Source organism: Geotrypetes seraphini, chromosome 1, assembly GCF_902459505.1.
Source record: "Geotrypetes seraphini chromosome 1, aGeoSer1.1, whole genome shotgun sequence".
Taxonomy (NCBI): Eukaryota; Metazoa; Chordata; class Amphibia; order Gymnophiona; family Dermophiidae; genus Geotrypetes; species Geotrypetes seraphini.
The window spans coordinates 343,986,139-344,002,850 of record NC_047084.1 but is presented as its reverse complement, the minus strand read 5'-3'; the positions used below and the strand labels follow the sequence as shown (position 1 = coordinate 344,002,850).

Genomic DNA, 16,712 nt, shown 5'->3' with positions numbered 1-16,712 from the left:
TGAAGAACACCTGCTACAGGTAAGTAAACTTGTTCTTTTTCCTGGCAATTTATTTCGGATTTATGGAAGCAATATGTAAATTATGGTTAATCTTTATCTTCACAGAATCAAGATGTGTACACGCGTCCTTTTCCTATCACATCTCCAGTAATGGCCCCCCTGGTAGATCCACAAATGCAGCCGTCACCCTCTTCCATTCCAGCCCCAGTGCAGCCTACCTTTCAGCCATCCCACCATCCTCCTGTACAGCCAGGACTACAGAGCTCTTTCCAGATGATGCCACAGCCACCAGTACAACCAGTAATCATGGTACCTGCTATTCCTAAGCCTAGCATGGAAGGAGCACCAGGAGCCCCAACTGGAAATGTCATTCAGGTTATAATAATTTAATTTTGGAGATAGGGGTTAGCACTGAGCATATGGCTGCATCCACTAGTCCTCAGTTTTCTTGCTTCTTTGTCTACTATATTTCAACCCATATCAATTTAACTTACTGTCTTGTACTGCAGCTGTAAATATGTTGCCTTCCAATTGATGTCAACTGTATTGCTGGCCAAGCACCATTCTCTGAAGCTCCAAAGCTGCAGAGTCAAATATTAGAAAATGGTTGAAAGCAGTGCAGACTATCCTTAATTTATATTGCATTTATGCTTTTCTTAAGGATTTTATAGCTGAGTTATTTTTTTGAGGACAAGCAGGATAAAAATTCTTCTTGTATGGTAGAGATTTCTAACATGGTGAACCACTCAAATACAATCCTCCTATACTGATATCACTGCACAGGGCCACTTCAGTTCTTTATCCAGTGAACCATGTTGCGAAGGCCTGGCTTTGACTTCAGCAGTCTACAATGTTCTAGAGCACATCTCCATGTAGAAGTGTATCAGTATAGCAAGTGAGTTTAAAGATTCTTGGTCATTCTCCCATTCTACTTTAACCAGGAGTTCTACCCCACACACACACATTGGTGTTAATCAATTATAATTGCCAATTTATCCAGTCTGGGATGGTGAGCTCTCCTAAATATACTGCAATCCCAGCACATTTTTTCTTCTTGTAAAATGGACTACATAGCAGTCTCCTGGGGTGAAGGCTAAATGGCCAATCAAACTATCCCATGCCAGACCAACAATTAGGGAACCATGTTCTTCCTCAAGCTGTCAAGATTGTGTATTTGGTCCTTGTCAAATCCAAGAACTATAGGATAAGAGCCACTTATCTGGCAGGTACAGAAAACACTGATAACAAACTTGTGAGCAGTCTTGAGTCAGAATGTAGTAGTGAACAATGTTTATATGTTCGAGAAAGTCTCCAGCAGCATTTCCAGTTTATGGCCCTGCCTTTTGTGATGGTGATGGTTCCCTGCATCTTCACCAAAGTGATGGTGGTGGTGGCAGCTTATCTCCGCAGAATGGGGGTCCTAGTTCATCCATATTTGGACAATTGATCTGGGCACTATCTAAGCTGGAGAGCAAGCAGGAGGGGAGACTGTGGTGTATCTCCTGCAGCATCTAGGCTGGATTGTCAATTTCAAGAAGTCAGCTAACCCAGGGGTATGCAATTCCAGTCCTCGAGCCACAGGCAGGTCAGGTTTTCACGATATCCACAATAAATATGCATGATATAGATTTGCATCTCAAGGAGGCAGTGCATGCAAATCCATCTCATACATACTCATTGTGGATATCCTGAAAACCTGACCTGCCTGTGGCTCTCGAGGACCAGAATTGCCTACCCCTGAGCTAACTCCAGGTCTGGAGCAGAGTTTGGTGGCGGTACTCAGTTGATATTAGACTCAGGGGGTACTTGGCTTGAAGAAGTTGAGAAACACTGGTATAGATTAAATAAATGTTTGTTTTTGTAAAAAAAAATTTTTAAATATGTTCCATGAATCTTGTGTATTATTCTAAAGTGAAAGTGCTTTAAGCTAGGCATTTCATACTGTCTAGATCAGTGGTTTTCAACTTAGTCCTGAGAGATCACCTAGCTAGTCAGGTTTTCAGGATACCCACAATGAATTCACATAGCAGATATTTGCATGCAATAGAGGAAGTGCATCCTAATATATCTTGTGCATATTCATTGTTGATATCCTGAAAACTTGACTGACCCAGGTGATTGCTAAAGACTGGGTTGAAAACCACTGGTCTAGATAAAAGCTTTGTGCACTGTCAGCCATCTTTTAGTGCTTTCATTATTATATGTAATTTATTAGTGTATTGCAACTCTTAAACCAGTTTTCAAAAAAATAAAATTATGTCTTGTAGCCTGTGCAGTCATTGACCACAGAGAAGATCACCAAAAAGCTAATTCCTGAAGAACATCTTATTCTTAAGACCACATTTGAGGCTCTCATTCAGAGGTGTCTGTCATCAGCTTCAGATCCGGTATGTGGAATATGTGCGTTTGCACTTTTCATAATTTTTTACTTCAGAATAGGATTTTACTTTATGAAAGAATGTCATTGCACACAGCATTAAAAAATAGGTTTATATTATCTTTAGTAAACATTGGAAAGTTGGTGGAGTTTTTGCCCTTTGGATTTAGTTAGACCTAGGTGAAACTGTCATCTTGGACTCTGGGTGCTTGCACTTGGCTGTGTGGTGTTGCTGAAGTAGCACTCTTGAGTCATTGATTGAAGAGCTAAGTCAGACACCTTTGCTAGATTTATTCCAAGTAGTTGGCAAATGGCAACACTGGAAGTAACTACAGTCAAACCTCGGTTTACGAGTAACCCAGTTTGCAAGTGTTTTGCAAGACGAGCAAAACACTCAGCAAACTTTTGACTCGTAAACCGAGCATTGACTCGATTTGCGAGCCCCCACCCGACCCAACCACGGGAACCAACAGTATTGCTCCCCCCGAGGCCACCAGCGCTTCTATTGCCTCTTCCCCCCCCTCCCCGACTGGCCTTGTCCTTACCCCTGCACCGCCGGTGATAAAAGTGCCTGCCGCCGGTCTGCTGCTGAGTCTTGAGCATCTGCGCATGCTCAGGCCTTCTGATCTCACCCTCTCCGAGATTCTGAGAGGGTGAGATCAGAAGGCCTGAGCATGCGCAGATGCTCAAGGCTCAGCAGCAGACCGGCGGCAGGCACTTTTATTACCGGCGGTGCAGGGGTAAGGACAGGGCCAGTCGGGGAGGGGAGGGGAAGGGAAGAGGCGATAGCAGCTCCGGTGGCCTCGGGTGGAGCATGGGAGTCAGGGTGCGTCCGGCAGGAGTGAGCCAGCACTTGATAGTCCCAGCAGAGGGGGTAGTGACATCCGGGGGGGGGGGGGGGGGGTGCAGCGTCCGGGAGCGGCAGAGCCAACAGTGTCCAGTCGGGCTCTGTGGCGGCGGTGGCGTTTGCTTAGCGAGCACCACTTGCAGTGAGAGGCAGCGAACAGCAGCAGAGGAGGAGAATTGGAGGAGCCACGTGGATGGGTCTGTGGCAGAGGTAGCGGTGGAGGCATCCCTAATGGTAATTAAGTTTTTGGGGATGTGGAACGAATTGTTCAAGTTTACACTAACTCTTATGGGAAAAGTTGCTTTGATATACGAGTGATTTGGTTTAAGAGCATGCTTCTGGAACGAATTATGCTCATAAACCAAGGTACCACTGTATTGAAATAATTGTGTTCTGCAGCTGAAAGCAGGAAGCTAATTCAGCTTTTTGTTCCATGCATGCAAGAAAAAGTGGGCGAGACTCCCATAAATAAATAAAGTATAAACACAAGTTATGATCTTTAAGCTTAATTCACTTCCTATGTTTTTGATTTCTGGTAACATAGTAACATAGTAGATGATGGCAGATAACGACCCAAATAGTCCATTTAGTCTGCCCAACCTGATTCAATCTAAATTTCTTGAGGGGTTTTTCTTTTTCTTCTTTTCCTTTGCTATTTCTGGGCAAAAATCTAAAGCTCTGCCCAGTACTGTTCTTAGGTTCCAGCTACTGAAGTCTCCGCCAAAGCTCACTCCGGTCCATCTACTACACTCTCCCAGCCATTGAAGCCCTCCCCAGCCCATCCTCCCCCAAACGGCCATATACAGACACAGACCATGCAAGTCTGCCTAGTACTGACCTTAGTTCTTCAATATTTACTATTATTTTCTGATTCTAGATCCTCTGTGTTCATCCCATGCTTTTTTGAACTCGTCACTGTTTTCCTCTCCACCACCTCTCTCGGGAGCGCATTCCAGGCATCCACCACCCTCTCTGTAAAGAAGAATTTCCTTACATTGCACTTGAGTCTCCCACCCCTTAACCTCAAATTATGTCCTCTGGTTTTACCATTTTCCTTTCTCTGGAAAAGATTTTGTTCTACATTAATACCCATCAAGTATTTGAACGTCTGAATCATATCTCCCCTGTCCCTCCTTTCCTCCAAGGTATACATATTTTTCTGAGCAAAAAAATTATTGTGTATATATGTAAAATTTCAATAAATAAAAAGTTAAGACTAGTGCTGCCCGATTCACGATTCGAATCGGTTCACCGATTCACTTCAGGTGAATCGATTCAAATCGATTTAAAACACCAAAAAATCGGCTTCCCGATTCGAACCCTCCCCCTCACTCCCTAAAGCAGGAGCGGCAGTGCTGCTCTTGCTGGCCGGCCACTGCCGCATCTGCTTTAGAGGGCGAGAAGGGAGGGTCATAAGAACATAAGAACGTGGAGGCCTTCCCAAGGAGGTGGCGGGACAGGCCTTCAGTGGGACAGGCCTTCAGGGGGACAGGCCTTCAGGGGGACAGGCCTTGGGATGTGCAGGCCTTCAAAGGGGGGTGCAGGCCTTTAAGGGGGGGTGTAGGCCTTTAAGGGGGGGTGCAGGCCTTTAAGGGGGGTGCAGGCCTTCAAAGGGGAGACAGGCCAGGGATGGTGGCATAGGCCTTCAGGGGGGATAGGCAGGCCTTCAGGGGGGGACAAGCCTTTAAGAGGGGTACAAGCCTTCAAGTGGGGGGCACAGGCCTTTAAGGGGGGGACATACCTTTAAGGGGGGACAGGCCAGGGATGGTGGCATAGGCCTTCAGGGGGGACAGACCTCCAGGGGATGGGGGCCCTGGTGTAGAAGTACACAGAGGGAGGGAGGGAAGGGGGGCTTTCAAAGAGACGTGCATATGCCGGGCTTTGGGGGGGAAGAAATAATGGGTCTAAAATTAGAGGAGAGGGAGAGAGATGATGGACAATGGGATTTAGGGAGGGAAGGAACAGAAAGGGAGAGAAGTTGGACACAAGGGATGGTATGGATGGGGGGATAGAGATACTGGATAGGAGGGTAGTTGGGAAAAGAAAGGAAGAGATGGTGGACCCTGGGGTGATGGGGAAGGAGGGAGAGATGCTGGATGAAAGGGTAGTTAAGAAAAGGTCTGTGGATGGAGATGAAAAAAAAAAGATGCCAGACCTCCGGGGGAGGCAAGGGAAACGGAAGGGGAGGACGGAGATGGCAGATGGATGGTTAGCACGGAGAAAGAAGAAAGAAAGAGATCCTGGCAAGCAAGTTATCGGAAGACAACCAGAGCCTGGGACCAACAAGATTTGAATAATGATCAGACAACAAAAGGTAGAAAAACTAATTTTTTTTTCTGTTTTGTGATTACAATATGTCAGATTTGAAACGTGTATCCTGCCAGAACTGGTGTTAGACCGCAAAAGTGAGCTAAGATTTAACAGAGAGAGGAAAAGTCTTTTTTGTTTGTTTATTTTGTTGACACCACAGCGCCAGTGTGGTTAGGAGAAGGCAAAGGGGATGAAGAGGCTATAAAATAAACCCACCAGGATGTTTGAAAAAAACACCCAATTGGGCAGAAAAAAACAATTCAATAGGCTGAATCGAATCAAAATTTTTTTTCCTGAATCGGGCAGCACTAGTTAAGACAACCTGTTTTTGTCAGTGTTTCAAAATTGTTTTAGAAATCTCGAGTGAAAATACAAATTTGAGGAACACGATCTTTTCTGTAAGTGCTCCTTTTCTTTGGAACAGTATCCCCAACTACTTGCGGGATAATACATCACTGATCAAATTTAAGGAAATGCTAAAGACATTCTTATTCTGCGATGCCTTTGTAACCTAAACTGTCCTTTTAAGGACGACTTAGTTTTTAGAAAAATCTTTTAGTATTACTTCCCCAACCTTCTGTTTTTACCTTTAAGTGTTTTCTTTTTTCTCCAATAATTGGAGTTCCTATCCCTTCTTTCCTCTTGTTCCTGTTCGTCTTTGTCCTTGAATTGTTCTTTTCCCATGGTCTGTTTTAGATTAAATTATACTTTTACTGGTATATTATTATGACATGTTTGTACACCGCCTAGAAGTCCCGAGTAGGCGGTATAGTAAATTTTAAATAAACTTGAAACTTGAAGCCTTAATTTATCAGTAAACGCAGTCTGGAAATATTTTTTCAAGTAACATTTTTTTTTCTTCTCTTTTACAGCAAACCAAGAGAAAATTAGATGATGCCAACAAGCGCCTGGAATCCCTCTATGATAAACTTAGGGAGCAGACAGTAAGTTTAAGTTTAAAATAGTGCTGTCATTTTGAGCTTAAACTGTTTTCAGTAAAGATCAGTGTAATGATAAAATAGTGACCTTTTATGTACAGTATTTTGAAACATTACATTACATTACTATTTGTATTCCGCCAAAGCCCTTATGAGATCATGACAGATCACAATGACTTCAACTACATATAGTATGCTACCAAATACCTTAAAATTCAATAAACACAAATAATAATCAATTTCAAGATAGAAATTTCTTAAATAAAATTTTTTTTAAAGCTTCCTAAGAACCATATAACGAACTTCTGATCAAATTTAAAATGGTAAATCTTTCCAGATTAGATGTGCCTGATGATAAAAAGATGTGTTTCATTGCATAAATGACCTAATTTGTTTTGGGGAGGGAAATTGAAGGTTAAACTGCTTCCTGATCTACCTATAGATGAGGAGACTAATTCCAGCAGATACGATGGTCCTTGACCATATAAAATATTAAAATCCAGCATACAAAGCTTTTATTCTTGCATGTATTGGCAATCAATGTAATTTAATAATATATAATGTAATTGTCATATTTAGAGATCGAAAAGATCACCCTAACTGCAGTATTTTGAACTGTCTGTAGTCTCTTCAATAACCCCTTTGCACATAAGTGATTGAACAATAATTGCAAACACTGCTATAGAAAAATATTTACCTACTGCCTACAATTTCCTTAAAAAGCCAAAAGTTTTCCAACTAACCAATTTAATCTGATATCCATAGTCAATAAATTATCCAATTGAACTCCCAAAGCTCTAATTTGCATATTACATTACATTAGGAATTTCTTTTCCACCATTACCTTGCGGTTCAAGGTGGCTTACAAAAGATTTATAAACAGGGTTACATTGGGAGAACAATAGATTTGCTAGAGTGCTAAAGAGTAGATCTTTTGATATTTCTTTGGTAGTTAAGAACAAGGAGGCTTAACAGAAGATTTATGAACTGGGGTTTCAGTGGAAACATAATTGCCCTTGTTATAATAGTAAAGGGTAGATCCTTTATCAATTTTAGCGTTGTTGAGAGTACGTGAGGTTAGGGCTGTTTCAGGAATTTCTTGAAAAGTATAGTTTTCAGATCTTTTCTGAATGTCTTGTAGTCTGGGGTGGACATCAGAAGGTTGGAGATCTGGTTGTCCAGTCTTGCTGCTTGAGTGGCCAGGAGGCCGTCGTGTAGTTTTGATTGTTTTACGTCTTTGATCGGGGGGGGGGGGTATGAATGGGGGATGCGTTTTTCTGTGTTTGATTGTGGATGCAGGGATGAGGCGGTTGTTCAGGTAGGACGGGCTGTCTCCGTTAAGTGTTTTAAATAACATGCAGTAGAATTTGAATTGTATTCTTTCTTGGATTGGTAGCCAATGTGAGTTGATGTAGGCTTCTGTGATATGGTCATGTTTTCTCAGTGAGTAGATGAGTCTTAAAGCTGTATTTTGGATTGTTTGTAGTTGTTTGGTCATAGAGGCTGGGCATGGGAGGAAGAGGATGTTGCAATAGTCCAGCAGACCTAGGATTAGGGATTGTACTATAAGCTGGAATTGTGTTCTTTCAAAGAATTTCCGGATTTGTCTCAGATTTCTCATGATTGTGAAGGATTTCTGTATTGTATTGTTTATTTGTGTTTGCATGGTACAGCATCTGTCTATAGTTATTCCTAGTAGTTTTATGGTGGTTTGGATGGGGTAGTTGATTGAGTTGAGTTCTAGGTTGGCTATGGTTTGGATTTTGTCATTTTCGAAGAGAATGAATTTGGTTTTGTCAGGGTTGAGTTTAAGTTTGTGATCTTTCATCCAGGTTGTAATCGTTTCTAGTGTTCGATGTAGTATTTTTGTCATGTGGGACTTTGGCTGATCATAAGGTATGAGAATGGTAATATCATCCGTGTAACTGTAGGTGGTTATGCCTAGATTGTCTAGATGTGTTCCGAGAGAGGCAGTGTATAGGTTGAAGAGGGTTGGGGATAGTGTGGATCCCTGTGGTACTCCGCAGGGGTTTGACCAAGGTTCTGATTTTTCTTTGTTTGATTTTACACTGTAAGTTTTGGATTTTAGGAAGCCTTCAAACCAAGAGTATACTTTGTCTGAGATACCTATTGCATCCAATATTTGCAGAAGGATATTATGGTCTACTAGATCGAATGCTGCAATCAGGTCCAGTTGTATGAGAAGTATTTTTTTCCTGTGCTTAGTTGTTGTCTGATTGTGTCCATGAGGAAGCCTAGAAGTGTCTCTGTGCTGAAGTTGGTTCTGAAACCAGATTGCATGGGGTGGAGTAGGTTATGGTCATCCAGATAGTTGGTGAGGAGTTTGGCAACTAGGCCTTCTGTGAGTTTGACGTACAGTGGTATTGAGGCAATAGGTCTGAAGTTGGATGGTTGGTCTGGTGGTCCTTTTGGGTCTTTTTGGATTGGGGTGATGATGATTTTGCTGAGGGTCGAGGGGAAAATGCCGTCTTTGAGTGTGGCTTGGATCCATTGTAAAAGTAGGGTACGGAATTTTACACTGGAGGTAGTAAGGAGATATGATGGGCAGTGGTTGAGGTCACATGAGGCGTGGCTGTATTTTTTGTACAGTTTGTTGAGTTCGGACCATTGTATAATGGGGAAATGAGACCATGTTCTGTCTGCTGCGGTTGAATCTTTATCTGTGGGGTGAGTTGTGATTATGTTAAGGTGGGAAGGAGTACAATTGAGGGTGGCTCTGACATTTGTGATTTTGTTCTTGAAGTGCTCTGCTAGGAGGGTAGCTGAAGGGGGAGGGGTATTATTAGTGGTAGTGTAGGGTTTGGTATCTGTGAGATCTTTTAAGATTTGGAATAGTTTTTTGGAGTCTTGGGTTTCTGTGCCTATAAGATTTGTGTAATGAGTTTTCCTCTTGTCCTTTAGTAGAAGTTTGTGTTGTTTTTGATTTTTTTCCAAGTGATTTTTGTTTGATCTAGGTTTGTTTTTCTCCATTTTCTTTCAAGTCTTCTGCACTGTCTTTTGAGTTAGAGTAGTTCATTGTCAAACCATTGGTCTGATTTCCTGCTGGTTCTGGTTTTGGTTTGAAGTGGGGCTAGATCATCAAGGATGTTGGTTGATATATTTTTCCAGTGAGAGATGAAGTCTTTAGGGTCACAGTCTTTGATTGTTTCATCTACTTTTGTCCAGAAAATTGTTGGCTCGATATGTTTACATGAGGTATATGTAATTCTGATCTATAATTGACAGAGAAACGTAGTTTTTTAAATATTTATTTTCAATTTGCAGGTCAAAACCCATTGTTCTACAGTGTTAAGCACTGTTTTTAATAAGATCCAATCTAACATAGTAAGTGTCAGCAGATAAAGACCTGAATGGTCCATCCAGTCTGTCCATTAGTTATACCCATTAAAAATACATGATTAAATTCACTTCTCTTCTTTTGTATTTCTGAGTCAGACTGTAAAGTCCACCTGGTATTCTCCTAGGTTCCAAATGCTGAAGTTGTCATCCAAGCTCACTCCAGCCTATCCAACCATCCTGTTTGCAGGATATCTACCATAAAGTCTGGCCACTAACATCCTCATATTCCAAGTTAGTGGAGTTCCCAATGATGCCTTCCCCAGCCCAATCCTACACCAAATCATCACATATAGGACACAGACCGTGCAAGTCTGTCCAGTACCAGCCTTAGCTCTTTAATTTACATCCTTCATTTACTAATTAGAGATACAGCACTGTTACTTACCGTAACAGGTGTCATCTGGGGACAACAGGCAGATATTCTCACATATGTGGGGTGACGTCATCCACGGAGCCCGGTATGGACAGTTTGACAAGTGAACTGTTACTTTAAGTTGAAAAACTTTGCAATTGCCTGCATTGCGCACACACGATTGCCTTCCAGCCCGGCACCAGCTCGAGCCCCTCAGTTCTGTAAGCAAGCTAAGAAGCCAACCAGGGGAGGCGGGTGGGATGTGAGAATATCTGCCTGCTGTCTCCAGATAACATCTGTTACCTGTAAGTAACTGTATTTTATCCCAGGACAAGCAGGCAGCATATTCTCACATATGGGACTCCCTAGCTTACTGTAATGGGATGGAGGGAGAGTTGGCCAGATAAGAGAATAAAAATTATAATACTGCTTGGCTGAAGTAACCATCGTGTCTGAATTTTTTTGTTTCCATATTAGTTTGTTCTGAAGTCTTAGAGATGCCATCAAGTTCCCCCCCCCCCAGGGATGGAGGGAGAGTTGGCCAGATAAGAACATAAGAACATAAGCAGTGCCTCTGCCGGGTCAGACCATAGGTCCATCCTGCCCAGCAGTCCGCTCCCGCGGCGGCCCAAACAGATCACGACCTGTCTGAATCATCTGAAGGGGCTCCCCTGCCACCTTGGCCTCCCAATTTGGTCCTGCCTTCCCATCGAAGTCCCAGCCCTCCGGTCCTGCACATGCACGACCTGGTTGGTTTATACTCATTACCTGCAGGCAGACAGCACCCGATTGGGAGCAGAGCACCGGCAAAAATGCTCAATCGGGCAAAGGAAGCCCCACAGCAGTAAGAGAATAAAAATTATAATACTGCTTGGCTGAAGTAACCATCGTGTCTGAATTTTTTTGTTTCCATATTAGTTTGTTCTGAAGTCTTAGAGATGCCATCAAGTTCCCCCCCCCCCCCCAGAGCCTTTACCTCATTAGATGTTTTCAGGGAAACTGCATCCAGCCTCTTGAGCATTCCCCAAATTACTTCCAAAGTCACCTCTCTGGGGTGGTCTCCTTTGGTAGAAGCTCATCTAGGTTACTACCTCCTTGGCAGGATCGCACGTTGCAACTTCAGCAGCTTTGCTTCCTACTTCCGCGGTAGTGGCTTCAGCTGAACAGGGAGGCGCTACTGGTGACGGGGGTGACAGTGAGATCTCATGCCCCTGCATGAGGCCTTCTCCGCCCTCTCGCGCTGTGGGGCTTCCTTTGCCCGATTGAGCATTTTTGCCGGTGCTCTGCTCCCAATCGGGTGCTGTCTGCCTACAGAGGCGTCGAGGAGGCTGACACCTTTATCGTTCCCTTCCGTTTGTGCGGCATAGTTCGAGGAAAACATAGAACGCCGACAGCACCAGGAGCTCATTCTTAGAGTCCTGGGAAGTGCCGCCACCTTGGTCATTCCCCCATGAAGTGATTTTAAGCCATGAGTTGGATAAGCAGAAAAAACATTCCAACACTAAAGATATGGAGGGTGATAAAGCATCTTAATATTGAATACCATACTATGCTATTTTGTTGGGAACACTGCCATGTAGAAGGGATTCCTGGAGACATCCAAAAAGATTCTGAAAGTGCAGAAGATTAGCATCAGATGAGGTCATCCCGAATAGAAGTGTCAGATGAAACAACTGTAGCAAGGGATGTAAGTAACAGAGACTTCGACTCTGCAAGAGAAGAGATGGCAGCGGCAAATAAGGCAAATAGAATGTTGGGCATGATAAAGAAAGGAATCTCGAGTAGATCGGAGAAAGTTATAATGCCGCTTTATAGGGCAATGGTCAGACCCCACTTGGAATACTGCGTCCAACATTGGTCTCCCTACCTCAAGAAGGATATAAAACTGCTGGAGAGGGTGCAGAGACGAGCAACTAAACTAGTGAAGGGTATGGAGAAACTGGAATATGAGGATCGACTTAAAACACTGGGATTGTTCTCCCTTGAGAAAAGGAGACTGCGTGGGGATATGATCGAGACCTTCAAAATACTGAAAGGAATTGACAAAATAGAGCAGAGAAGATTATTTACAATGTCCAATTTGACACGGACAAGAGGACATGAAATGAAGCTAAGGGGGGGCAAGTTCAGGACCAATGTCAGGAAGTTCTGCTTCACACAGAGAGTGGTTGACATCTGGAATACTCTCCCAGGGGAGATTATTGCGGAATCGACAGTCCTAGGTTTCAAAAGCAAACTAGATGCATATCTCCTTGAGATAGGCATATAAAGATATGGTTGGCTATAAAATAAGCCAGGCGAATACCTAGCAGGGCCTCCGCGTGTGCGGATCGCCGGACTTGATGGACCGAAGGTCTGATCCGGAGATGGTGCTTCTTATGTTCTTATGTTCTTATCCCTAACATAGTGTCTGAAATAGGATAGGACTACCTGAGGATTCTCAGAAAGAGAGAAAATATGACGCAAAACCAAGGAGTTGAGCGTCCACTGGTGTTGCCGAAGAAATCAGCTGAGTTTGTCAGAAGAGTATTTGTTACTTCCTGAAAATAGACAAGGTTTAGAAATATGTGTGAAGCAATTGAGTAGTTGCAAATCCTCTTGGCTTTCTGACAAAAATAGAAAAATTGATACTATCATGCTTGATTATGCAGTAGAACGTAAGTTGATTGCTCATGCATACTAAGAAGAGTTGATTAAATATGGTGTGATGAAAAATACTTGAGAGTATTCCGACTCATTTAAGTCTCAACATATGTATATAAACATCTGCTTTTGGCAAAGCAAGTAAGATTCACAGGAAAACTTGGAGGAGTATGTGGTCCGAATTGGCTGATCTGGAGGCATCTGAAGCAGCAGCCGTTTGGAAAGAGTGGACGAAGTCATCCCCCACTGAAGAGAGTAACACAGCAATGAAAGTGGCTGTGAAAAAGGATCAAAAATTGGAAACCATGCAGATGCCAGAGACTACTGGGCAGTTCAGAATGAAGTCTCGTGAAGAGAGTAATATGGACTGGAGATGCTTTGTGATCCAGCTGAGATAGAAGATGAAAGAGTTGAGTGGAAAGTTGAAACAGGTGGTCCTGTTATTGCTTAAGTAGGAAGGCCCTGAGTATAATTAGGATGCACCGGAGAGGGACCTAAGGACCTGATTGGCCCTGATACCTCAATCAGAGCCTTAAGCCTCCTTTCCAGTGCATCCTGGGATGCCCTGGGTGTTGCCTAAAACTCTGATTGGTGCAGATAGCAAAGGCCACTCCTGAGTGAGCAGAAATATTCTTATAAACAAGTATTGGGGCTCAGGGGACTTAAATTATACACTAGCAGGTAAGACATGGAGAAATGCTGGAACAAATCTAAGAGTCAGGATGGTAATGCTATACAATATTTGGGCTATCAGTATTGAATAGCTAAGGATTCAAAATGAGCTTAAAAGGTCAAACACAGAAAATAAGCCCCAGGAATTGTTACATTTGGTGGTGCAATTGACTGGTAAAAGTGGTAAATTAGGTGAGGATGGGCCTTTTTCATTTTCTACCATTTTTCCCCGAAAATAAGATACTGTCTTATATTAATTTTGGACTCAAAAAATGCACTAGGTCTTATTTTCGGGGAAACAATGCCCAATCACAAATCCACAGCATCTTTCTAACAACAATTTTCAGAATGCTAGCAAATTTTTCCATTTTCATAATGTACAAAATGTAATAATTTCACCAGATTTAAGCCAGTACTTTTTTCAACTCATATCAATTTACCTGTATCAATCAGTAATATATTAAAATCTTGTTAAATTATTTTTTTGTATCAATACTTCTAACTGGAATGGACATTTAACAATAGTAATAGTAATTTGTTGCAATGTTTGACTCCTGGCACTATCTCGCTTTTGCCAACTGGATGGACCATTCGAGTCTTTATCTGCCGTCATCTACTATGTTACTATGTCAGTGCTGGGAAAGTCAAACCCTTCCCCCCCCTTTCCATCTCTCCCTTCCCATGCCGACCGCGAGACTGACATACCATTACGGTACCAGAAGCAGTAAATCTAAACGGGCTGCTTTGGGCCTGCTCCCGCCAGGGTGTTCCGAGTGCCACGTCTCAGGCCTGCTCCCGCCAGGGTGTTCCAAGTGCCGCATTGCTGATGACATTATCAGTGATGCGGGAGCAGGCCCGAAGCAACCCATTTAGATTACTGCTGCGACACTGCTGTTGAAGGTACCGTAATGATATGTCGGTTTCGCGGTCGGTGTGGGGAGAAATGGAAAGGTCAGTGGGGGGGGGGGGGTGCATGGGAGGGGAAGCACTGCTGCCAGCGAACCCAGTGCAACTAGGGCTTATTTTTGGGGTAGGTCTTATTTTCAGGGAAACATTGTAGTACCAACTTTGAATCTAAAATTGTATGGCTATTCCCAGGCTTTGATAGTATGCATAACCTGAAGGGGTGGGATAGATAAGAGAGGGGAGTGGATGAAGAATTATGATTTAGGAAAGAGAGTGACCTTGTTAAAGTCCAGAGAGGAACACATTCAGTGTGGAATTCTAGTGTCTCCACTAGAGATGTCTTAGGTTAAAGTCGGTTCCTTAGCAAAAGACCACCTACTTATACAAATAAGAGAATAGCCTTGTCCAGGTTAAGTGAGTTGGGAAGGAATATTAAGTAGTTAAGAAATCCATGGGTAGATGCAAATGAAGGCTCATGGCCCAAATCCCAATCCAGGTTTCTATTGAGCTGAAAGTCTGAAGGAGTAAGAGATGCCTGGCCCACTTCATTCCCTCTCCCACCCACCCCCACTCCACCCCTATTCTAAAAACATTGCTGCATTATTCAATTGGGTCTTAAGTCATCTCATCCAAACTGCTGTGAGTGTACTTTGTTCTCTTTATTCTTAACATTTTTTTGTCTTTTGTTTCAGCTTTCTCCTGCAATAATCAGTGGTTTACACAGTATTGCAAGGAGCATCGAGACACGAAACTACATGGAAGGATTGAACATCCATACCCATATAGTGAGCACTAGTAACTTCAGTGAGACATCTGCTTTTATGCCTGTGCTCAAAGTCGTTCTCACCCAAGCCAATAAACTGGGTGTCTGAGGCAATGGTTCACAACTCTCTAATGACGCTGCCTTATGAGAGTGCTAGTGCATTTGTGCACCATCAGCAAATAAATGGACCAAGAACCGGTTCTATTTGCATGTTTTAAATATAGAGCCTGTTAATGGCATTGACCTATTTTCTGCATATTGACCACAAACCTAGGTTGAAACTTTTCCACATATTACTGTATTTTATTTTTCTTTATTTTGACTTGGTGGCGAGAGAATTCTGACTTTCTCACAGGAGTGGTGGCACTAAATGGTTAGTTTTGTACACACCATAATAGGAGGTTTATCATCTCTCTTCTATTTGCCTCTGCATTCAGTCTTACTGTATGCCTTCATCGATTTGCCATTTGCCTCAAAGTTCTTGTATGATCATGCTGTGTGGAATGCAGTGTGTGCTACTTTTTTTCCTACCTTATTTGTACACCAAATATGATGAGACCCTCTTTATGAAAAAGCGGAGTAGCATATCCATCTGGTTCTGCCCTAAAGATAAGTAGAAAGTTGTTCTAGAAGAAGAATATTTGACTCTGCTTTGCACCAGTAATTTTGCATGCTGCCTCTAAAGATAGCCCAGCCTTAGGATATCCCAGTCTCTGAGATATAGATTCCTGAATCAGGAATGAAAATCTAGATCTACTTTTGTGAGCTGGGCTGATTACCAGTGGTTAGCATTCTCCCTACAGACAGCTGTATTTTGCAGATTATACTGCATTGCCAGTTTGATATACAGTGTTCTTAGCGAGTATTTAATGCATCCTTTTTAATGCAATGACTAAAGAAGATGAACACACATTACTGTGTGAAAAGCAGAGCTAAAGCAAAGTTCCTCACACATCAGCTCTATTAAAGTATGCACTCTCACTGTGAAGTGTATCCTGTATTTTGCTTTCATTCATCTCCATAACAGTATATTCACAATAATATGTAGTATACTTTGTTTTGCATATTGTTTTTATAGTTTCACCAGATTTGTTTGTGACTTTTTTTCCTTTTGTTATATACTGCCAAATTTGGCACCAGGAAAATGATAGGAAATGGGAAAGAAAAGCAAATGCAATATTTTAAATAAACATTTTAATTTATTAATGTGTGTTGCTGTGTAATTTAAAATATCAAATGGGAGACAGAAGATTTCATTTCCCCACAGATTTAAAACATATGCTTGGTGGCAAAGCGAGAGTAAGATGCACCCGGGGTGATGGTGCCCCTCCCCCGCCCTCTTCTGAGCCCCCTCTGCTCCTTCCCCGATGCTACGCGTGCCTTCCCCTTCCCTTCCCCCCGTACCTCTAGTTGAAGTTGTTGATTGCAGCGGTCAACGACGTGCTCCTCGCGACCCTGTCAGCTTTCCCTCTGACATCACTTCCTATGCTTGGCACCCAGAAGTGACGTCAGCGGGAGAGCCGATGAGTTTACGAAAAGCACAT

The 16,712-nt window shown here is 42.7% G+C and overlaps 1 protein-coding gene across 8 annotated transcripts in view; it reads left to right on the top strand.

Moving 5' to 3' along the window:
- SEC31A (SEC31 homolog A, COPII coat complex component) overlaps positions 1-16,371 on the top strand; it is a 240,037-nt gene extending 223,666 nt beyond the window's left edge. For 5 of the 8 annotated variants that reach the window (XM_033962607.1, XM_033962616.1, XM_033962611.1 and 2 more), the window contains 4 exons: positions 106-375; positions 2,268-2,387; positions 6,407-6,478; positions 15,098-15,277. In XM_033962607.1, the coding sequence (XP_033818498.1) occupies positions 106-375; positions 2,268-2,387; positions 6,407-6,478; positions 15,098-15,277 (642 nt within the window). Of the gene's footprint in view, positions 1-103; positions 376-2,267; positions 2,388-6,406; positions 6,479-15,097 lie in introns of those variants that run through there. The other 3 variants (XR_004541033.1, XR_004541032.1, XM_033962592.1) reach the window with 2 other exon arrangements.
- The last annotated feature ends 341 nt before the right edge of the window (positions 16,372-16,712 follow it).